Here is a 25,157-nt window from a genome sequence, read left to right as displayed (position 1 = left end):
ACGCAAAAAAAAAAAAAACGAGTCGAGTCAAGTAGTGCTAGAACTGTATAGTGGAAAAGCGCCATAAGTACCAACACCAGGCTATGTCCACACTAAGGCAGCTAAATCCATAAAGGCATCTCTTTCTCTCCATTTTGGCCCTCTGTCCTTCTGTTTTACACTATTGTTGCATTTAGACAAGCCACATTCATCCATTCACACACACAAAAACTGTTGCAAGCTATCATGCAGGGTGCTGACACAGCCATCAAGAGCAATTTGGGGTTCAATATCTTGACAGTTTGTTTAGAGTAAAACATAGCTGTCACCTCAAAGCGTTGGAATCTGCTGCAATAAACTAATGTTGGGAAGAATCCATGGTAATGGAGTTTTGTGTAGCTGACCAGCTACTGCTGCCCAGTAGGAGGAGAATTCCTGTTTTGGCATTTTATTGTGGAAGGTGGTGTTCACAGAAACCAGCTGAAACAGCTGGTGTGGATGCATGCTGTTTGAAAACAGCATTTTACAATTTTGTAAAGTCAGCTGACTCTTTGTTGAGATCAAAACAAGCACTTAACTGGCATTTTATTTCTCATATATTATGGGTATATTAAAGGGATAGCTTAGATTTCATAAAAGATGAATAGTCACATTTTCCCTCACTGACTCTGAAAGGTGAATTTGGCCAAGAACTTCATACACCTATCAGTCTATTCATCAATATACGAGGATCATAAATAATGATAATAAACAGATAGATAATCTGGTAAATAGTTGTATTAATATGTCCCAACCACCATCACCATGACTCAACATACAGTAAAGCTCAAACATTAAATGATTCTGTAAACAGCAGTCATGCAAAATATAAATGCTACAGTAAGATACCGGAATACACTGATGTACATCCCTTTAAGCAAGACAGATGGCTTCACTACAAGAGGAGCTCTGAATGCTGCAGTTCAGAACAGAGTGGAGAAGAAGTTCAGGGTCATCATGCAGTGGAGTATGCAACTTCTCCAGCCATTCCCATTTTAATGAATGTTCATCTACAGATTACCTTTTGCTTTTACTCTGACAATTAATATAACTCACATCAACACAAAGGTGTTACAAATCAGCTCTGTCAATTTCTTGGCCAACTACAATAGGAAAGCACAGTGTGATTACTACTTTCACTTTCCAGTCAGGATTCATCCACTAAATTAGATAGAAGCAGGAGCTGAAGACAGATGTGTGTGTGTTTGGGTGTTGACAAGAGTTGGAAGGTGAAGGACATTTAGTCAGGTGTGAATGAAGCTGTGAAGACACAGAGAGGATCTCTTTGGAATGAAACTAACACCTGTCTACAGACAGACTGCTGTGTGTGCATGTGTGTTTGCGTGCGTGTCTTCTATTTGCACTTAATCACATGCACTCTCATCTTTCTCACTCAGTCTTCATCACAGTGTTCATACAGTCTCTCGCAGGCTGAGGGGGTATCTGAGTGTGATGCCATGGCCATCACAAGAGGGAGAACAAGCTGAAAATAGCCACATGTGGAGGTAAGTATGCACAATTACTGAGGCAAGGCTGCCCCTTATGGTTCAGCACTGCAACAGTAACTTAACACCCCATAAACATTGCAATGTGTTTTTGCAGTATTTTCATTATATTACATTTATTAGCACCTGTAACACCACATTCACTTTACACTTGGGGGTTGTTGTGCTCGTTTTCTTACTGGGATTAATGGAGGATTGATACCAGTGTGGTCAATGTGTTCAGCTGACAGACTGCCCCGAAAGAGGATAAAAATGTGTTGTAGTTTAACCAGCATAACTAATGTTAGTCATGGGTATGCCAACATTCAAGTAATCTCACCAGAAAGGACTGTGAAACACTACTGTTCACCCAGGTATTATATGAGTCTTTAAAGGACCAGTGTGTAGGATCTAGTGGCTCTAATGGTGAGGTTGAGATTACAACCAACTGAATTCCCTTCACTCTCCCTTTCCAAACGTGTAGGAGAACCTACCATGGCAGTGAAACTCACAACATGAAATGCCCTCTCTACAACCAGTGTTTGGTTTGTCTAGACCAGGCTACTGCAGAAATATGGCAGTGCATGGTGGTGGTGGTACATGGTGGGCTCTGTGGAAATGAACCCACTTTTTATGTAGATATAGAGTGCTCATTCTAAGGAAACAAAAAAACAATTATTCTTATTTTCAGTTGATTATAGACTAACTAATATATATATATATATTCCCTTTTGCCAGATCTGTTTGCTAAATGCCACATTGCCAAATTCTACACGGTGCAGCTTTAAGGGTACACTGTGGTGTTTTTGATGTGATATGCATTCCTGCCTCTTGTTTCATGCTATTCCATAGATCAACATTTGGTGTGGGTAATGTGCCAAGAAATTTAACTACGCAAATGTTTTCTGAGGAAGGTAATGCATTTATTACATTTATTAGACTTAAATAATACACACAATTAATAACTTCAAACATAACTGTTGCTGTGAATTATAGTGAACAGCAAACAGAATCTTGGCAAATCTTCTAAAGCACTGACCCTAATATTTTTCTAGAAACATGTTTTGAAGGTAGTTCACTGAGAAGGTGGGCAGCAGGTGGATAGCAAAGGTGCAGCAAACAGCTGATCAGAAAGAAGTGCATGGCAGACTAAAGGGTAATTGGAAACCTGCATTTCTCCCACATTACCTTCTGTCCCTCTTCCTGATCCAGTACAGAGAATTATTACACAAACGTTCCACAACAGGAACTTTTCCCTGGTACCAAGAATCCTTTGGGGTATTGCTTTAGAGGTTTGGGAAATATCAGGGCATAGTTGCAGGGCTGACCATAACTGATTGATGGAACAGATACCCAGTGCTTTCAAAAGTAGTAGTTAAATGACTACTAATGAGGAAAAAAACAGTTGGAACTTTTAATTAAGTTGTTATTATGTGGCTTAAACATTTAAAAAAAAACATCAAACTAAACTGTGACTAACACTTCTTCCATAGATGATGTACACAAGGCCCCAGCACCAAATGGTGCAAAGCTCCTGTTGTATTTGAAGTATTTGTTTCTTTATTGAGGGCCTAAATGTGCTCGAAATATGATGTAATATATGGGGTAATAATAATGGGGTAATGTAATAATGTGTGAAATATTTAATATTTAATATTTTATGGGTCGTGGGCATGAGAAAATTAGAATATTAAAGCCCCTCCTTAAAAATTAGCATGGAAGAACTAATTTTGTAGACATATGTTTTATGTCCAGATGCACAAAAAAGAGTTTTGGAATTTTTTTTACCCTAAATTTAATGGAAAGTCAGCCAAATTTAATTTAATTTTCAAATTTCCAGGCGAGATTTAACCTAACCAACTTCAGTTTATACTTGCTTTGTCTAATTAGTTTGATATCATTTAAGGTCTTTTGAAAAAAAAACATCAAAGGACAGAGAAAGATCTTGAGTAGTGCGCAGTGTTTGTTTGTATTGACAAATAAATAAAGCTTTTGTTGCATTTATGAGCCCTGACTAACAGCCTATCCACAGTGTTTTTAGAAGCATTTTTTACATACATCACTCGCGTGTCTCACAGAACAGATCTGCTTCCATTTTATCCAATTTATCAATCCACACTGACACATGTCACTATGGGCCCCCAGCATTTTCTTATACTAGTACTACTCTATAATCTAAAATGAAGAGACTCAACATTCTCCCATGAGCAACACTTGGTGACAGCAGCAAGCAAAACCTCCCCTTTAACAGGAAGAAAGCTCAACCAGAACCGAGCTCTAAGTGGGCGGGCCATCTGCCTTGACTGATTGAGTTGTTTATATGTCCTGAATTCATTAACAGTATCTAAATTGATTGATCAAGCTTCCCTGTGTGCCTGTGAGTTTGGCAGTTTCACTACAGGCAGATTCCCCTTACTCACTATGATGGGTGGGGAAATAAAAATCTGTGACTCTGAAATAATACTGTCAATTTCTTCCCCTGGAGCATACATGAAAACTATTTTGGTTCAGTAGATTTCTGCTGTCAGTCAGCCTGGTGAAAACTGTTTAGTTGGTCACTGTCCTCTCAGCTCGTCAGGAGCTGATGCTGACAGATTCTCGCTTCTGTGGACAGAGACGCTGAACACAGGTCAGAGTCAGTGTGGATTTAACAGACTGAATTCTGAATGTTTCCCTTCTCACTTCTGATGAGGATTCCCAGTAAGGGTGACAGTGATTGATCAAGTTAGAATGGCAGTCCATGGCCGAGTAGCTGAGCCCTCCATCACCCAGCCTGACAGACACAGGTGATTGACAATTTGATCAACTTGTCACTAAATATAATGTATAGTCTTTTGTTGGTGTACGTTCCTGGTAGAAATAGAACCTAAATGTAATGGAGTCAACTTAAGTTGTTCTAAGGCAACTTAGAAAGGTTAGTGTTTTTTGCCAAGTACCACCTGGGACATACGGATAATATGTGCTGGCTCATCGGTCAAACACTTCAGTCTGGAGAATGATATCTGCAGACAAGTACTGAACACAGTGATTTTGGTACTCCACTGACCTTTTCTCTAGTACTAGTCTCTAGTAGACATAAATGTCAAATTGTACACATGATCAAAATCATATTTATTTTATATTTCCCTTTTGAATGCCTCGCCTTTAGCGAAACACTTTTCACAAGTAGTTTGATTTTACAAACAAAGTTGTAAATACTACATACTGTACATATATGTACACTGCCTGGCCCAAAAAAAAAAGTCGCCACCAAAAAAAGGTTACGCTCTAATATTTCATTGGACCACCTTTAGCTTTGATTACGGAAAGCATGCGATGTGGCATTGTTTCAATAAGCTTCTGCAATGTCACAACATTAATTTCAGTCCAGTGTTGATTCATTTTTCACCAAGATTTTGTATTGATGATGGGAGAGTGGAACCACTGCGCAAAGCCTTCTCCAGCACATCCCAAAGATTCTCCATGGGGTTAAGTTCCGGACTCTGTGGTGGACAATCCATGTGTGAAAATGAAGTCTCATGCTCCCTGAACCACTCTTTCACTATTTGAGCCCCATGAATCCTGGCATTGTCATCTTGAAATATGTCTGTGCCATCAGGGAAGAAAAAATCCATTGATGGAATAACCTGGTCATTCAGTATATTCAGGTAGTCAGCTGACCTCATTCTTTGGGCTCATAATGTTGCTGAACCTAGACCTGACCAACTGCAGCAACCCCAGATCATAGCACTGCCCCCACAGACTTGTACAGTAGACACTAGGCATGATGGGTGCATCACTTCATCTGCCTCTCTTCTTACCCTGATGCAACCATCACTCTGGAACAGGGTCAATCTGGACTCATCAGACCACATGACCTTCTCCAATCTTTATGCTCCCTAGAAAATTGAAGCCTTTTTTCCCGATTAGCCTCCCTGATTAGTGGTTTTCTTAAGGCTGCACAGCTGTTCAGTCCCAAAAGCTTGATCCCTTCGCATTGTGCGTGTGGAAATGCTCTTACTTTCACTATTAAACATAGCCCTGAGTTCTACTGTTGTTTTTCTACCATTTGATTTCATTCATTTAAGTTTGGTGAAATAAAATCGTAGAAAAACAACAGTAGAACTCAGGGCTATGTTTAATACGGGCACACACGGACATATTCCAAGATGACAATGCCAGGATTCATGGGGCTCAAATAGTGAAAGAGTGGTTCAGGGAGCATGAGACTTCATTTTCACACATGGATTGTCCACCACAGAGTCCGGAACTTAACCCCATGGAGAATCTTTGGGATGTGCTGGAGAAGCCTTTGCGCAGTGGTTCCACTCTCCCATCATCAATACAAGATCTTGGTGAAAAATGAATGCAACACTGGATGGAAATAAATGTTGTGACATTGCAGAAGCTTATTGAAACAATGCCACAGCGAATGCGTTCTGTAATCAAAGCTAAAGGCGGTGTGACCTTTTTCTTTTGGTGGTGACTTTCTTTTGGCCAGGCAGTGTATTATCTGCTAGCATCTGTGTTTATGAGGACTTTTTTTAAAAGCTGGTGTTGATGATGCCACGTGGTATTGTGAAATTACATTTTCACTACTTTATTTAGAAGGTGCACCCAGTACACAGTCAACATTACTGTTCTGCTATATGCTTATTTTAGTAACTCTGTGTGATCACATGCTATTGATTCAACAGCAGTGTGCACATAGAAAGGAGTTTCACTCACTAATAATGCTCAAACAAGTATGCAAACATAATATGGAATTTGAGACATGGTGTCTTTGTCTCACTTTCACACATTCACACAGTGCACGGATCAGTTCCAGAGCATGCCTCAGAGCAGCAGTGTGAAGCATTTACACAGGGGATTTACAGCATCTCTTTCTGCCTGGCACAAAGAATTAATATCAGCCTTTTGCCTCACAGCAGAACCTCCAATACTTTCTTTTTCCCTCAGAAGACTGCTTAGACATATATACACACTGTATCTACATTGGGAATCATATCAAACATTACAAATCATACACATTACACCTGAAACGACATGCAATTGAGAGTCACCAAGTACATATCAAGTCATGACTTGCATTGCACCATTAAGAACCCATGTTGAGTGTTTGTATTGTATGCAATTGTATGCACTGCAGGAAAAAATATCACTGCGCGTATATGTGTATAAGTGTTAGAACTTACTACTTGTAGGTCTCTGAGCGAACATATTCAAAAACATGGGAGACACCCAGTTGGAACTGGTCTGCAATTGGAGTGACCCAGGGATTGTTCTCCGCTTTAAACACCTGCTTAGGACCAGTCAGATCCAGATTACCTGCATGCACACAAACACAATGATTGAACTGATTACACTCATCATTTGTTAATATCTGTAAAACTGCTGAATATTGCACATTTATTTCATAAACTCTACTTAAAGATTACAATTAAAGCAGTTCTGATCAATATTTTTTCAATAACAATGTATCAACTGTCAGTGTGTAATGTGTTTGTCATGGCTCATAGTGAGGAACCTACAAGGCAGGGCAAATACAGCACATTTCAAATACAAGGCAAGTAAATGTGCTTTACATAATACATAAAAGGCATGAATACAGGAAATAGTGAAGTGTGAAATAGTGAACCTAATATTTGGTTTAATAACAAGCAGTTTCAAACTACGAAAGAGTATTAGGACCACTGAAAAAAAAATAGAATTCTGAGAAAAAAGTCAGAATTCTGACTTTAATCTCACATTTTTTCTCAGAATTTTTTTCAGTGGCTCTAATACAACAAAAATAATGTATTTTGACCCTAAAACGTTCAGTTCTTAGTAGGCTTTACACCGATCTGAACGGCTATATCGGATCGGCCGATATTTAGCATTTTATGCAATTTGTGAGGTCGGCTGTAATGTCTTCATTCGCCGATCCATGTCGTCATGTTGAAACGTTTTGCAGATGCTCCTGTTGCATAAATTACAGATAGCTTGTGTTTTATCTGTCTCATTAACTCCAAAGTTCCACACCACCGACATGTTTGTTTGAATCCGACAGTTAGTTTTGAGCCCTGTCACAATGTGACAGACAATGAAGTTTTGAATCTTTAATCATTAGCTGTCGGATTCAAAACAAACATGTCGGTGGTGTAGGCAGACAGATAAAACACAAGCTATTTGCAATCTGTGCAACACTAAAGTACCTTGTGGGGAAGCATCTGGAAAATGTTTCAACACCACAAATGTACTTGGATAGGGAACACGAGGAGGAGCATGCTGAGTTTAAGAAACGGAGCATGGACAAAGAAGCTGTGATCGGATCGGTGATCGGTTTATTCAAACTCACTGATCGGTACACATGTAAAGCCTAGTTCTTAGTAAATCAACAATAGTATTTTGAAGTCTATTCTTTGACAGATAGGACACCAGTGTAAAGAGAACTGAAGTGGAGCTTTTGATCTGCTTTCTTGGTCTTAGTGAAGACTTGAGCAGCAGTGTCCTGAATCAGCTGCAGCTGTCTGAGACCTGTAAAGACTACAGGCGTCAAGTCTACTGAATATAAATGCACAAACACGTTTTTCCAAAACCTGCTGGGAAATAAGTCTTTCAATTCTTGATATACTCTACTGGGGAGTAGACTGACTTTGTAATTGTCTGAGTCCATGAATACACCAAGATTTCTGGCTCGGTTTGTGGTTTTTAACATTACCGACTGAAGCTGAGCGCTGACTTTTAATGGTTCTTCCTTGGTTTTCCAAAAACAATTCAGTCTTTGTTTGATTGAAGCAAATCCAATCATTGATTTGTTCAATGCACTTAGTCAGTACTGGTATTGGGCCATAGTCCCTTGATGATGTAAATATGTAAATGTATTGTTTTCAATAATCTGAGCTACTGGGAGCATGTAGATGTTGAACAGAAAAGGCCCCAGAATTGAGCCATGGGGAACTGAAATCCATTAATAATGCTAATAAGTTTAAATGTATGTAATTGAAGACCTTAACAAGAGCAGTCTCAGTGCTGTGGTGTAGTCAAAATAATTAAAAAAAAGAGATCAAAAAATATTTGTTCTCATGGCCTGTAGAAAAACACCTGAGAAAAGGGACATATTGACAATTTATAGATCTGAGGCCATGCAATTAAAAGGGGTTGACTTGATAAGAACAACTGCGCGGTTATCGCGGTCAAACCATGTTAAAAACATAAAATCAAGGTTGTGCTTGACAATAAAATCATTGATTAAAATGTTTTTCATGCCAGACACCTGGTATTTAAAAAGCAAAATTCAATGTGTTAAAAGCATTATCCCCCCAGTTGTAGTACAGGCTGTGGCTAACAAACAATGGACGCTAAATTTGATTAACATGAAGGACCAGATGAGTGCTTCCTATTATTTAACGTATTCATCATTCCTTTTCTGTTACCTATCAAGACAGGAATTCAGCAAGCTTTGCTGATGTACAGGGAGAACATGCAAACTCCACACTTAGAGGCCCTTCCCGAGCAGGTTATCGAACCCAAGACCTTCTTGCTGTGAGGCCACAGTGCTTATCACTGAGCCAACGTGCTGCCACCAAGTTTCAGGCTTCAAAGAAGTTTAGAATTGGGTTCAGGTTCAGTTAGGGTTAGGCTTTTAGTTGTGTTGGTTAAGGTTAGAGTAAGGTTAGGTCCTCATTAAGATAGCTATACAGACGTGTGTGTGTGTGTGTGTGTGTGTGTGTGTGTGTGTGTGTGTGTGTGTGTGTTGTACCAAGCTCAGGGGGCAGGACAGTCAGTCTGTTGCCCTGGATGTGAAGCTCTTTGAGTTGAGCCAACTCCCCAATCTCCTTAGGCAGCGAGGTCAGATCATTATCCCTCAGACTCAACTGGACAGGAGAAAAAACAGAGGGATACACAAATTTAACACACACTTACACTTTACATTTACATTAAATAGAAACAACTCCATCATTAATTTGTTTGAGGCACAAAGACTTTCAGCAAATTTAGTCTGGACTAAAATGTTCCAGGTGTTTTTAGACAATCTTAGCTGTTCCTCAAGTACATGACCATAATCTATCTGATCCATGAACGGGACAGTCTATGTGGTTGTTTAGGGCCACTACCGCTAGGGGTGGCCACATGACTTTCTGTGTTGCCTGCTCCACAAACTGCAGTGTTGGACTTTAACATATAAATGAATGTCCCTATATTTGAGTAGGGTGACCATATTTTGATTTCCAAAACAGAGGACACTCGCCCGGCCACGAGATAGCCTACTTAAATGATACTCGCAGTTTACTCAAAGATTCCTTATAATTTAAATATATTTAAAGTTTATATGTATGGATAGAATATTTTGTTATATTACAAAATAATATCTCTCAAAGACTGAAATTCAGATAGGCTTCTCAGAGGTTACTGAACTTTCTTTATTATGCCTCAATTGTAATATATATAAAAATGTAAAATAAGTGTAAAATCTCTGGAATAAAATAATGATAGAAATAATGTCTCTTCTGTGTTAGAAAAATCAACTTGTAAATAATAGCTCTCTTTTCAAGTCTTAGTGGACAAATAAATAAATAAATAAATAAATAATACCTCTTCTGTATTAGAAAACTCAGTCAACTTTGCTGAACTACTGTCACCTCGCACTGCCTTTTTATGTTTCTCTGTGTCCATATCAGCTGTGAAGTCCCCGGCACCTTTATTGGACACAGACACATATGTACCAGCTTTGCACACGGTGCACTCAGTCTCCCATATGTCCCGACCGGGTCGGTAAACTGAGACTTTTTTCCGCCTTTTTAGCCTACATGGTGACAATAGCAGTTCTCTCGAGTGGCTGTGCGTGTATCCAAGCGTGTATGTATGTGTGTGCTTGTGTTTAGGGCGGGGGCACAAAAAAAAAATTTGCTCCGGGACCTATCACCATGATGTTACGCCAGTGGTCCAGATATCATGATATGACAGATGAATGAAGCTCTGGCACTGAAACTAGTTGTTTCGCAGTTAACAGTTGCAACCAGAGGTCTATAGGGCTCTGGGTGCAGGGTGTTGCCATGGTTATGTAGACGTATTGTATTGGTGTTCATATTCATTTGTCATTGTCTTTACTTATAGACCTTGTTTTGTACAAGTTGCTTTCTTTCTTAGCCTCTCAAATTTTAATATTTTTGAATATTTTGCACTCTGATATTGATTGTTCCTTGCTGTTCATTTTATCAAAATAGTTTTGGTTTGGCGCGCAGGTGGGCGAGTGGTTAGAGCGCATGCCATATACGCAGCCGACCCCGGTTCGAATCCCGAACGGAGGTCCTTTGCTGCATGTCACCCCCCCTCTCTCTCCCATGTTTCCTGTCGATCTACTGATGAATAAAGGCGTCTATGCCAATAAAATCTTTAAAAAAAATGTTTTGGTTTAACTGGTGTTCATTTGTCTTTACTTATAGACCTTGTGATGTGCAGGAGTGTTGCTTTTATCATATAAATATGTTGACATTAATCTTTTTTTAATTAATTGCTCATATTACAATAAACTGTTAATAAATGTTTTGAATAAAGTAAGAGATTTGCTTTTTATTGATTTGCCTATCTCTAATTTGTGTGTCTGTGTTCATCTTCATCTAGTTATGAGCAGTGTGTGCCACCAAAATCCTAGGGCACCAAACATATTACATTTTCATCTAGCAGATTTTTTATTGATGTACTCTGCTCATTGGCAATCCACTCTCTACGTTAAATGTTCGGTGCATCTTGGGGTCAAGTCCCTTAATAGCTTACCTTGATGTCACTAATACTGTTGTGAAAAGATAGAATAGAATATCACATTACAATGTTGCATGCATGTTTGTTTATTTGATTTAAAAATTGTATTATTTAATTTTAAGAAGGGACGATGCATTTTAATAAACATGAATATTTGGGTTTATTATGTAAAAATGTCAGATTTAGCCATAGAGCCTAATTTTCACCTGTAGTCCCTGAAAGGTTGATGGCATATATGATGTGCATAATGTTATATTTTCACAGCTCACTATCAGTAAATATTGTACAGTGAGTATTGGACTAAGTATTGGAGTTATTTAAAGCTTCGAATGAGTCAACATGGCGGCATGACCAAAGCTTGCAGCAGCCTCTGCTGACATTAGTGAAGGTTTTTGTCAGTGCCACATGTAGTTTTGTTCTTTCCCTGTAAAACAAATGGGCAAAAATCAGCTTAGCAAACTGCTAAGCAGACTGCTACGCCGAGGCTGCACAAAGGTGACCCTAGACTCGCCTAGAGCGAGGAAATAGCACTGTCTACGCTGCGGCAGGACACGTGAGGCATGCGAGAAGGCGTCAACGCCAGGCTAAGGGCTAACCCAAGCAAACCGGCCATTGTGAGTCAACGTTGGGTAATCTCTGAGGAGGAGGCCTGACCTTTTTATTTACCATGCAAACTGACAGCAATCATCATTAGTGCAGTGTAAGTTTCCCCGAATGCAAATGTAAAGCGGGCAATGGGAGAACATTACAGCACTCTCAGTCAGCTACAGACAGCCCATCCTTATGCATTTTATATCATTGCTGAGGACTTTAATAAGGCAAGGCAATGCAGTTTTATTTATATAGTGCATTTCATACACAATGGCAACTCAATGTGCTTTACATAAAACAGAAAAACATGCAATTTGAGAAAAACAACGTACAGAAAAATAGAGAGATTTGCTTTAAAATCATTAAAAGGACATAGAGTGCAAAAGAAAGATTAAAATGTAAAGTGCTTTAAAAGAGCTCAATCATAAGCACAGGAGAAGAGAAATGTTTTTAACCTGGATTTAAAAGTGTTCACAGTTGGGGCTGATTTCAGTTCTGCTGGTAGTTTGTTCCAGTTGTGTGCAGCATAACAGCTAAAAGCTGCTTCACCATGTTTAGTTTGAACTCTGGGCTCAACTATCTGACCTGAGTCAGTAGATCTCAGAGCTCTACTGGGTTTATATTCTACTAACATGTCATTTATGTATTCTGGACCTAAACCATTCAGTGATTTGTAGATGAGTAGCAGAACTTTAAAATCTATTCTATAGCTGACTGGGAGCCAGTGTAAAGACTTTAGAACTGACTGGGAGCCAGTGTAAAGACTTTAGAACTGACTGGGAGCCAGTGTAAAGACTTTAGAACTGACTGGGAGCCAGCGTTCTGAATGAGCTGCAGCTGTTTAATGCTTTTTTGTGGGAGTCCAGTCAGAAGACCGTTACAGTAGTCAAGTCTACTTGAGATGAAAGCATGAATCAACTTCTCCTGGTCTGTTTGAGACATAAAACCCTTCACTCTGGATATGTTCTTAAGCTGATAGAAGGCTGTTTTGGTGATTGATTTGATGTGACTGCTGAAAGTCAAATCTGAGTCTATCAGCACGCCAAGGTTTCGGACTTAGTTTTTAGAGAGAGTGACTCCAGATGTTTACTAACAGCAATCCTCTTCTCTTTATTGCCAAAAACAATGACCTCAGTTTTGTCCTGATTTAATTGAAGGAAATTTTCATCCAATTTGTTACTTGCTCTGAACAGTGACACAATGACTGTATTGGACTGTAGTCATCTGGAGACAGTGCCAGGTATATCTGCGTGTCATTTGCATAACTGTGATAGTCTAGTCTAATAAGGCTAACCTTAAGTCTGTTATACCTCATTTCCACTAGCAAGAGGGAATAATACACTGGATCATTTATATACAAACATCAAGAATGCATACACTACAGACCCTTTACATCACCAGCTCTGACCACGTAACTATCTTGCTGAAGCCTGCATACTGGCCCATAGTGAGACAAGAGCCAGCAGTAGGGAAGGACATTAGAGTGTGGCCACAAGAGGCTATTCCATCTTTACACAGGGCTGTATATATCCAGAGGAATATACGGAGACTGTGTTGGGATTTGTAAATAAATGCATTGATGATGTGACTGTTATAAAATCTGTAAAGCTGTGTCCCACCAATAAGCCTTGGCTAACTGGGGAGGTTCGCTTGTGATGCCACATTCAGATCGTACGACACTGAAGCATAGCAAGGAACAACATAAAAATAGGAATTAGAGAGGCTAAAAGAGTGTATGGGAAAACTTTGTCCAGTCATTTCACTGACACCAAGGATAAAAGGCGCTTATGGGAGGGATTCCAGACAGCTACAGGCTACAAGCCCACTGTACAGGCAATGGACAATAACCCCTCCCTACATATAACCTAAACACTTTTTTCTATCCGGTTTGAGGTTACACACAACAGAGTGGCACAAAGGTGGGCACTGCCTCAAGTACCTCATACCAACTAGGCACTGCAGCTAACTTCTGACAGCGTGAAGAGAGTCTTCTCCAACATCTGTGCAGAACAGCTGAAGGACGTCTTTACAGACATATTCAATATCTCGCTCAGCCAAGCCAGAGTGCCTAACTGTTTAAAATGTGCCACAATAATACCTCTGCTCAAGACTCCAAATCCATCCTCCATGAATGACTACCGTCCTGTAGCCTTGACCCTCATCGCCATGAAATGCTTTGAGCGGTTTGTCATGAATCACATCAAGTCATGCCTCCCAACCAATCTGGACCCATTGTAGTTTGCTTATAGAGCTTTCTACAGAGGATGCCATCTCCACCCTGCTTCACTTCACTCTGACTCATATGGAAAATAAGAACACCATGCCAGGATCCTGCTAATTGACTTCACCTCGGCTTTTAACACAATATTGCCACAACAGCTCATTCAAAAGTTGTTGCTGGGTGAGGATCCTGTTATGTGCAGATGGATCATGAACGTATGATCAGATCATCTAAAACAACCACAGTAAGCACAGGATCACCACCATGGTGTGTACTGAGCCCATTACTGTTTACGCTGCTGATGCATGACACCACAGTCGTCTGCCCCATCACCAACAACAAGGAGTCGGCCTAAAAAGGGCTGGAGCAGTTCACAGCCTGGTGCATAAATCGCAACCTTGCCCTCAACCATAAGACAAAGGAGATGGTAGATGACTTTAGGAGGACTGGTAACTGGTACTATCTCCCACTGACCATCAGCAGCTCAGAGGTGGAGAGGGTTCACAGCACCAAGTTCCAGGGGATCCATCAGAAAAAAAAAATTATTGATGCCTCACTGTTTTTAATTTGTTTTTATGTGGATCATTAAAATGACAATAAGGGAATCTGAATGTGATCTTTAGGTTCTGGAGTTGTGGTTACGGCATTTGCACAGGGTTGGCGTGGCCTGTGGTAGTGGGGCTCAATGTGATATCTTTTCATAGGATCCATAACCCCTGGTGGAATCCCTCTTGGCAAACATCAACATACACTGAAACCTTTGCAGAAAAAAAAAGTACTCTAACCAGGTACAGGTGTATGAGTAGTACAGCTGTCACTTATTCCAAAGATCAAGCACCAACAATTGGAAATGCCCTAAAATTTGTTTGATTTTCCATTTTCCCAATTGTCTTTGTAACTGAAGATCCTACCATCCGTACCCCAACAATGAACCCTCTTTCACAGTCACATATTTTTTCCTCTTGCCGTCTTTAGAATCAACTGCCATTGAGCATCATTGGATGTTAATTGCTTAACTGTACCATGCAGTGCACCTGTGTGGAAGCATCTGCATCTTTGTAATATTTCTCCACTCACCCGTCAATATATTCCAGATATAATGAGCAAACTTTCTTGCTAAGATGAGGTACTGTAAGGCTTTTACTATAGCAGCTTGCAAACTTTTATTATTTAACTTTTATTTAAACTGTTATTATAATTTTGTTGGCCCAGTATGTCAGAAACTGTAAAGCTTATGGTAAGTAACACTTTCCCATTCATTTGAACAGGAAAGTGGTCTCTGACTATTGGACCCCACTGTATGTACATGTCCTTGGACACTGCGATGTAACAATATATCCAGGACCTCAATTAATTTGTATTCATAAACATTTTGTTGTGGAGTGGAGTTGAGTGTTTTGCTGAGTTTAAGTATCATAATGTGAAGATGAGTTTGAACCTATGGGGCTGTATAAGTGCCAAAAAAGACTAAAGAGTCTATAATGTTGAATCTGTTAGTACTGTGAATGTCAGTCTTCATGCTATGCTATTGATTTTTTGAGCTTGGCAGCACATGTAACTAATTGGATTTCCAACTGACTTGGCTCATTGTGTACATTGCATTGACATTTACTTACTATTTGTAGTTTGGTCAGCTTCCCGATATCAGCAGGCAGGGACTCAAAGTCATTGTCACTCAGATAGAGAGCACGAAGAGTGGCTGAAAAATAAGCATTTCTGTTAATCTAAATGTGTGCGTCTGAGAAGGTTCTAGCCAGACTGGAATCTTATCAATAACACCAGTCAAAGCTTAATAATAAGACTTCCTCACATACTGTCAATCCACACAGAGCAGTCTAACAAAGATTTACTTATTCTTGTCTAGCAAGATAACAGTGACATTGAGACAGCTTTGGTAACAGTGAAAAAATATGTCAACCCATTCTGTGTGTGTGAGTATTTTACACAAAGGAGATGACTGAAATAATATGTGGTCAAAAAGCTGCTTCTACTATGAAGTCCTATTCATCTTTTAATGTGAAATCAATATTACACTGTACATGACTAATGTAGCCGAGGCCTAGTTCCTCTTCTTCCTACCTCCACCACCCTGATTGTCACCTCTGTTCACACTGACTTTGGTGCTTATTTGTCCCCCTCTGACTAGTGGGCAGAGGAGTTTTTTCCAAAACATCATAATTAAGAGTTTAAAACAGAAAACATCTTGGTGGAGTGGAGGGCACTGAGAGCATGCTGGTTGAGTTAAGCCAAGTTTACACTACAAGACTTTTAAAATCTTTTTAAAACCCTGTCCAATGTCCACATCTCACAACTGTCTAATGACAGTCTATGTAAAAATCCTGTCAATAAGGCGCATACTATAGGTGATTTATGATGGACAGATAATCATGGTGGGGTTGCACATCACACGATTTTTTCAGGACATGAGGAGATAAGCTAGCTAGCAGCAAGCTTAAAAATACAGCTGTGACCAAAATTATTAGCCCCCCTTATGAAATTAGACAAAAGTCTTGATTTCTCCATGGAAATGGCCATTAACAACATGTGTTTGTTATTTTGGAAACAATTACACTACAAAGACAAAAGTTGACAAGTTTGATTAGGATATTTTATTGATTTAATGAGTTGAAACAAAAAAAGGAAAAAATGAGAAATCCAAAATTATTAGCCCCCTGGCCATTAATAGTCAATAGTCTGCGTGATGCCATGCACCCGAACAAGGCTCCCTGTGCCTGAGGCTGCAAAACACCGTCACAGCATGAGTAAGGGAACTGTGTTCTTTGGGTTCAAGGCCTCTCCCTGGCCAAGGCCAAACATAAGCAACATCCATGTGCTCAAACAATTCCAGTTTAGTCTCATCAGACCAAAGCACAGACTTCCAAAACTCATCTTTACCTTTCAAATGTTCACGGCTAATCTCAGTCTGGCTTTGATGTGCCGCTCTTTGAGTAAAGGGGTTCTTCTTGGACGATTTTTAAAAAAATGTATTTTATTTTATCGTTTATTTGCCGAGGACAATGCATATTAATGTACAATTAGTGCAATGACGTCTTGTAAATATACCGGGTTTAGCTCAAGGCTAATTTCCACCCGTAGTCATCACATTAAAAGACAGACAGACATACCATAAAAACAAACAACTTAAAATATATTTAAAATATATATATATATATATTTAAAATATATATATATATATATATATATATATATATATATATATATATTTAAAATATATATATATATATATATATATATATATATATATATATATATATATATTTAAAATATATATATATATATATATATATATATATATATATATATATATATATATATATATATATATACATATATTTTAAATATATTTTATATACTTTATATTTTAAATATATTATATGATGCCAGAGTTATGTGGTGAATTGTGTTGGAGACCCAGCTAAGTGTGCCGAACATCACACTGTTAATTAAGTTCATTAAGTCTGCTCATCAATGCTGCACCAGAGAAGAAGAAATCTCCTCTCATAGTACCTTATGCTAATTTGTTTTAGGCAAAAGGTGACCTTTAATGGTAAATCTGAGTGTCTTGGTAACAGTGTGGAAAAACTGAGTGTGTTCAGATCAGTCATGGACTGAGGAGCCATCACATTAACACTGACATAAAGTGGGGCAAAAAAGTATTAAGTCAGCCACCAATTGTGCAAGTTCTCCCACTTAAAAAGATGAGGCCTGTAATTTTCATCATAGGTATACCTCAACTATATATATATATATATATATATATATATATATATATGTATGTAGTACAGTACAGTCCATATATTTCACTTAAATTCTAGAAGAATTTACTTTAAGGATTAGAGAATCAGTTTTTGGTATCTGAAAATGTTTCCAGGCCAAGTAATGTTACTGCTGCGTATGTCATGGGACAGTGCATTTAAGCAGTAAAACTGAAAACCGTCATTCTAAACTTGATAAGACAGACAGAACTCTCCAGAGGAAATGGAGTTTAGATTTTAAATTAAAAAATGTGTCAACAGCTCTGATGGAGGTCAGTATTCATCTTCACTTTTTTACCAGTCTGCGTTGAAAACCCCCCACAGAATATTAATTACCTTTAGATCTTCACTGATCCTCCCATAAAAGACCTACTTCTCTCGAAAGCACAAAGGTGCGTTGTTTATTCTGTACTTCACATCTGAACTAACAACACAAACACATCTACATTACATCACAGCAACATCACCTCTGCAACCAGCTCTTAAAGCTGTTAAAGCCCCTCCACACATGTATTAAGGCTTATAAAAATCTCTCTGCTTGAAACAATATTATGTGTGTGATTGAGTTTTTCCACAAAATAAGCAAAAGAATGTTAAAATCCTTAAAAAGGCATCTACTTCTTCTCCCTCATTAAATATTCTAGAGTCTATGAATATGTTTATGTATTTCATTTCAAAAGATTGTCTCCTACTTCACTGTTAAAGCTGCAGTCTGTAGTTATGAGACTTAGCCAGAAACTTTGAACGAGTACAGCCTCCAGGTCCCTCCTTCTCCCTCTCTGCTGCTGCAGTCCTGCCTTCTAAGCCCCTCCCCACAGAGGAACCTGCCGTGCACGCTGCACGCACGTGAAGGCTCGTACCTGTTTAAGTGAGTGAGAGCATGCGCTGTGCGGGGGAGGGGGCCCTGCCAGCAGCTTGTGTACAGCGCCATCACACTTGTGTAAATTGAATATTAGACCAGGATTGGCTCCAAACTTCTTGTGATGGCACAGATTATGCTTGTGAGGCCATCTCTTAAAAAGAAACACTCTCCTCAGCCAGGTGAGGTATGGTGGGGCAACATTTTGCCGCTTCCTGTATCATTCAACTCAAATTACTGCATATTGTGACCGAGTGTGTGACAGAGAAAATGCATGCTAAAAGAAAGTTGCTGGTGTAGTCTGAATTATTTACCAAGTTGGCATCAATGGTTGCACTACTGCAAGTGTGTGGTATCTGGAGTGCTTGTGTGTGTGTGTGTGTGTGAGAGAGTGAGTGAGTGAGTGAGTGAGTGAGAGAGAGAGAAAGAAAGAGAGAGAGAGAGAGAGAGAGAGAGAGAGAGAGAGAGAGAGAGAGAGAGAGAGAGAGAGAGAGAGAGAGAGAGAGAGAGAGAGAGAGAGAGAGAGAGAGAGAGAGAGAGAGAGAGAGAGAGAGAGAGAGAGAGAGAGAGAGAGAGAGAGAGAGAGAGAGAGAAAGTGAAAGTGAATGCACTTACTGAGGTAAAAGAAGTTTCCAGGAAGGGAGCTGTGGTTGAGATTGTTGTAGGTGAGGTCCAATACTTCAAGAGCTGGCAATGAACCAAATCCTCTGGGCAAGGTGCTCAGACGGTTCATGCTGTGCACATAATCACACACATTAAAAAAAAACATACATTAGACAGTTGCATTTTCTTAAATCAAATTCCTTTCAGTTTGGTGACCAATTAATTGAAATGAATAGTGAAACCCAACTGATCATTCATTTAAATAAACTAGTTTGTGGGGCGGTGTTTAGCTCAGTCCTCGCTGCAGGCGACCCCGGTTCGAATCCCGCACTGAGTGGTCCTATCCTGCGTGTCATTCCCCCCTCTCTGTCTCCAGTTTCCTGTCTCTCTCTACTGAACCTGTACATTAAAAGGCAAAGCCCCAAAAAATATACTTAAAAAAAATAATAAAATAAACTAGTTTGTACTGTGGTCGCATAACAACATGACAGTATTTTAGGAAGTTTGTAAGGTATAGTGGAATCAGTGTATGATTCCAGTAGTGTGAGCCAGTAAAGGTCATTCGTTTGCAGTCTAAAATGTAATATTTTAAGATATACATATATACATTCACTGAACAGAGATTGTGAAAACAAAATGCATATTTCTCACTAGAGATGTCATCAAAACACATTTTAATGCAGAAATGATCTTAAAATAATACATTTTACACTGAGAATTAAATGAATGGCAGACATTTCGTTTGTTTTCACGGACAAAAACTTGAATGTCACGTGACATGAACACAGTCCTATAGAAAAGAATAGAGCAGAAAAAACATCTCACCACCATCTCACAATTTATGAGCCCAAATAGTGAGATAGCTACGTTTTACACTGTGGACCAATGTAGCTGTGATATGTTGAGACTGGGTTAATATTGATTCTGATAATACAGAATGCTTAGGATGTTTTTAGGATTTTTCCAGTAATCTTGACAGGAATACTAGAGGCTGTGGGTGAAAGTGTGTGTTTTAAACACAAATGGGTGCAGCTAGCGAGCTGAGATGTACAGGCAGAACTGGCCACCACTAAATAGTGGTTTTGATGATGTTTACTGCCAGCAACAGAGGGGACACACATGTGGTGAATACAATACATTATGCTGTTTGTTAGAACAGAGGACTGCTGGGGGTGCGTCTTTAGCAAAAAGCTTGACATGGTTCCAGAAAAGACTAAAGTTGTAAATGTAACCCATGTGGTACTTGGCACAGTTAAAGGACAAGCAAGTTTGAATATTCAACAGCCTGCTGAAGTGCTCAGTGCTGCAATGAGAGACAGGAGGGGGGCTGGATATGAAAATCTGACCAGTTTAGAAGGTATGGACAACATTAAAAAGTTAAGCAAAGTCAACTTACAGCAGTTCAGATTGCCATCTAATAAATAAATACATTTCTGATCAGTCAAATATCTAAAGTTCATGACTCTACGGTTCAATAGATCCCCTGTATCACTTCAAACAATAGACATACACCATTGATTGAGTTTTATGGATTTTATTAACTACACACTACTAGTAAATGATGGATAAATAAATGTGATGATACAATGCAATATGAATTCAAGAGATGACTCGATATAGCGACATGAATGAAAGATGATGGTGAATGATGAATTTAAATGAAGGATATGTAATTATGTGGAAACTAAGAAAACTTGTAAGTTTTACTTTTAAAGAAAATTTGAATTACTCGATCTGACATCAACCCTTGATTAAAGCAATATTTGGATCCTACTTTCATTGATGGAGGGTCTCAGCTGTCCGTCCTTCAGAACCACGTGTACAGACAGACGTTTGTCTGCCCAAAAAGTTCTCTCAGGTTGATGAAAGATGGAGGAAAAGTCCAATTTAACTAGTTCACTGTTTAATAACTTTGTGGAGAGATCTCAGCATTGGCCACACGTCAAAATCATCAAAAATGTCAAAAACAGGCTGAATGCAAGACTTAATGACGTGTTTACATAAAGGGCCTTTTCTCTGTACGTTGCTGGTGAAAGTTACAATATTACTAAACTTAAGACTTACAGTAGATAAAGAATAACTAAAGATTAAAAGAAGATTAAAAGAAGATAAGGTGACTAAGTTAAGAATGTGTGAGGTGAAGAAAAGAAAAGATGGACAAAGCAAAACCTGAAACAACGCAAAGCCCATTTCAGATGGGCAAAAGCCGGTTTCAGATGGGTGCAGCTGGTTTTTGTCCCTGGGGAAGGTTTGTGTATCAGCCAATCAGATTCATCACAGCTACTCTGAGGATCTCGTTTCCAGCTTTTTACCATGAAACTTTTCATCATCATCATTCATTCAGTATTTAATCCTGATTATAAAATGCATACTATAACCTATTTACATAGAACACAGGATGTATTATTCTGGCATTGATACGACATCAGCTTGATTCATCAAGCTGCCATTCATTAAAACCTTAAAAGGATTAATATGATCAAACATAACACATTGTTATTCTACTTATTCCATTATAGATAATTGATTATCACCATAATGTAAACATAACATCAATGTAACACTTTCTCACATTAAGTAAACATTTTCATACCAAAATTTGTTTTTATGAAAGGAAAAGTTACAATGACAGTTCTTCAAATACACATTTATCTGTGGTCAATGTAATGGCTGTTACAATGGAGGTTTCTTTAGATAATTGATACTGATATAAGTAATTGGTATTGTTGAAACCATACTATTTACTAAGATGTTCTTGTTTAAGTTCTTAACACTAATTTTCTCACTTTCATGCTCTGTGTGGTTTCAGGAGACACAGAGGGGGGAAAGTCAGGAATGTGTCTTTTAGTTTATGACCGTGGTCTGTGTGACTCTAATCTGATGGAAGAAGTCTCTCCGATAAATTATGACGTCCGAAGGAGACACCAAAATCTGTCTTTCGTTACTTTTATGTAGTTCTTGTCACTTTAGGTTGCGCCATGGAATGTTAATGGATCTTTGTTTGTCCAAGAGAGAGACCCTATCAGTCTCTATATCAAACCTGGTCCAATTTACTCATCTGAGGGTCAAAGGTGACTCTGTTCTTAGCCGTACTGATGCTGTGTCTGTTACACCAGCTTCACCTGGATTGTCCAGAGATTTGTCCTGCAGTGCTGCCAATTGATTTTTCAAATGGAGTGGTGGACGGGAAACAGCCAGCCTCCCCTAGTCAAGGATGTATTAGATTCCACAGCAAGGTATCCAAGATGCCACACTGCATAGCCAAGATCTATGATGATGATGATGATGATGATGATGATGATGATGATGATGATGATGATGATGATGATGATGATGATGATGATGATGATGATGATGATGATGATGATGATGATGATGATGATGATGATGATGATGATGATGATGATGATGATGATGATGATGATAAAAGAAGACGAATAAGAAGCTTTGAGATTGTTTTTTCTCAGTAGTCCAGTGTAAAGTTTGTAGTCCAGTGTCCAGTAATCCAGATACTACTACAGCTAAAGATACATTACAGATACATGCATCAGTTTTTCAGAATCGGTGTGACCCTTTTAGCTTTGGATATATTGTTTAAGCTGACCTAGTTACTTTAGTTACTTTATTGACATTACTGCCAAAATTAGGGTCCTGACTCACTCAATATATTTTAAAGATAGTGCATCTAAATGTGAACATATTTCCATCTCTATTTTGAGGGCCTACTACAAGAGTAATGGTGCAAGAATTCATCTTCGACGAATACTAGATTTTAACAGTTGATATCCCTTCCCTCCAAAAAAGTTACTCAAAAAAGTGCTGAAGTGCTTGAACTTGAACTTAAGTTTTCAAAATTCACATAAAAGGTAGCCGCAATCACTGTCCTCACACATATTCACCCTTTTGACAACCATAACACATATAATACAAACAGAGGAAATGACACCATCAGTACTGAATATGGTTCATGCAGATGAGTTTGGCGGTAGAAACTCAGATCAACTTAACTAACATTGGTTGTGCATCTTGACAGTTTGGTCAGAAACATGCACATCAGTAGAATGCTGGGGCTCATTTTGTAGGGCTCTGGCAGTGCTACTGTTCCTCCTGACACAAAGGAGCAGATACCGGTCCTGCTGCTAGGTTGATGCCCTTCTACGGCCCTGTCCCGCTCTCCTCATGTAAAAGCCGCTCTCCTGGTAGCTTTTCCATGCTCTTGAAACTGTACTGCACATTGCACCAGGTCTTAGCAAGTTGCTATTTTCTGCCCATAGTGCCTTGGCAGATAGATGGAACAATAACAAGCTGGACTACCTGCGTAATCTGATTGGGCCGCAGCTACCACCTCTTGCTACCAGTAGTGACAAGGACACTAGCTGAACATCAAACTAGGGAAGAATCAGTCAGGAAGGATAAGGAAACAGCAATTGTCTGTGACTACCACATATAAAACCATTCCCTTCTTGGGGGTTGTCTTCCTTTTGCCTCTCCCATTGCACCTGTTGTCACTCTCATTAGGACCAAAGCAGCTGAAATGATTCACAATCACTTTTGCTTCCTTAATGGACAGATAGCTATCCCTGAAGTTAAACTGACTTGGTGTTATACTGATTGATTAAGTGTTCCATTAATTTTTTGAGCAGGTTAGATAACTGACAAAACAGCTTCATTCTCCTCTGCCATGGTGCAAGTAGTTTTTAACTTGTTATATCTTTGAAAAGGATCTCTCTGCTGTTGTGACAGTGACAGGTACAACATGAACAATACCAGGGTAGAGCAAACCTCAGTAAACACAGATATGACTAGAAGATGATTCACAATAAGTATCTTTGCATGCTGGGAGACTCGGTGCTATGGGACTCTGATGGTGATGACCTGCATTAACATGCTTTGGCTTTGGCATGTTTGTTAATGCTACAGGGGCCAGATATTGTAGAAATGCTTATGCCCTCAAATAGAGTTCATTGGTTTGTTTGCTGCTTGTCCTTGTGGACTGGCCATCACGTCAGTCATCAAATAAGTAGCCTCGAGAACATCTGAAAGGCATAGGCAGACAGATAAGCAAGCTGGGAAGATTTAGTAATGAAGTGATGCCATCTGAATTTACGCACATGTATACCCATGGTGTGTGTGTGTGTGTGTGTGTGTGTGTGTGTGTGTGTGTGTGTGTGTGTGTGTGTGTGTGTGTGTGTGTGTGTGTGTGTGTGTGTGTGTGTGTAAGCAACTGACAGGTCATAGGGACAACTATTCTATTTCAAATCTTTCATGTGTGCTTGACAAATGAGATTAAGCACTTACTAGATTCAAATACACAGAAGCATGTCCATAACACACACACACACACACACACACACACACACACACACACACACACACACACACACACACACACTTGATAAATACACACAGAGCCAACAGAAAAATAAACAGACAATGAAAAGTGAATGCACAGGCTGAATAGCAGTATGAGGCTTACACTGTCCAGATTATGTTTGTCTGTGGATCAATACACACCACGGCTCCCCTCCTAATCCTCCTGTCAGTGCCACCCAGGCTGTGTGAGCCTACACTCATATCCAAACAGACACATAAGGAATTTCTAGCCAGCAGGTGAGCAACTGAACTTCCCCTCGGAAATGTGTAACACAAATGCATTAACAGACGTCCAAATCATTAGGGGTTCAACCCCAAAATGCTAAAACTTGGAGACATCAGATTTTACCCATTGACTGGTAATTGTGTGGTAGTGCTGCCAAAGAAATACATTTAATTGGCCAGATGGTGGCGCTGTAACAACAAACTTTACATTCCGCCATATAACTTTTGAGCCACAGGTCAAAATTCTTCTTTTCCCTGGATTCTGTGGGTCCAGATTAATCTGTCCA

The 25,157-nt window shown here is 39.2% G+C and overlaps 1 protein-coding gene across 2 annotated transcripts in view; it reads right to left on the bottom strand.

Annotated features, from left to right (window-relative positions):
- rsu1 (Ras suppressor protein 1) overlaps window positions 1–25,157 on the bottom strand; it is a 68,560-nt gene that overhangs the window by 19,217 nt on the left and 24,186 nt on the right. For both annotated transcript variants that reach the window (XM_053342036.1, XM_053342037.1), the window contains exons 5-8: window positions 19,285–19,403; window positions 15,651–15,733; window positions 9,223–9,337; window positions 6,677–6,809 (exon numbers count right to left, since the gene is read on the bottom strand). In XM_053342036.1, the coding sequence (XP_053198011.1) occupies window positions 6,677–6,809; window positions 9,223–9,337; window positions 15,651–15,733; window positions 19,285–19,403 (450 nt within the window). The remainder of the gene's footprint in view (window positions 1–6,676; window positions 6,810–9,222; window positions 9,338–15,650; window positions 15,734–19,284; window positions 19,404–25,157) is intronic.

The sequence above is a fragment of the Scomber japonicus genome, chromosome 21 (genome assembly GCF_027409825.1).
Source record: "Scomber japonicus isolate fScoJap1 chromosome 21, fScoJap1.pri, whole genome shotgun sequence".
Taxonomy (NCBI): Eukaryota; Metazoa; Chordata; class Actinopteri; order Scombriformes; family Scombridae; genus Scomber; species Scomber japonicus.
The sequence above is the reverse complement of the archived record's forward strand: the minus strand, read 5'-3'. Positions and strand labels throughout refer to the sequence as shown.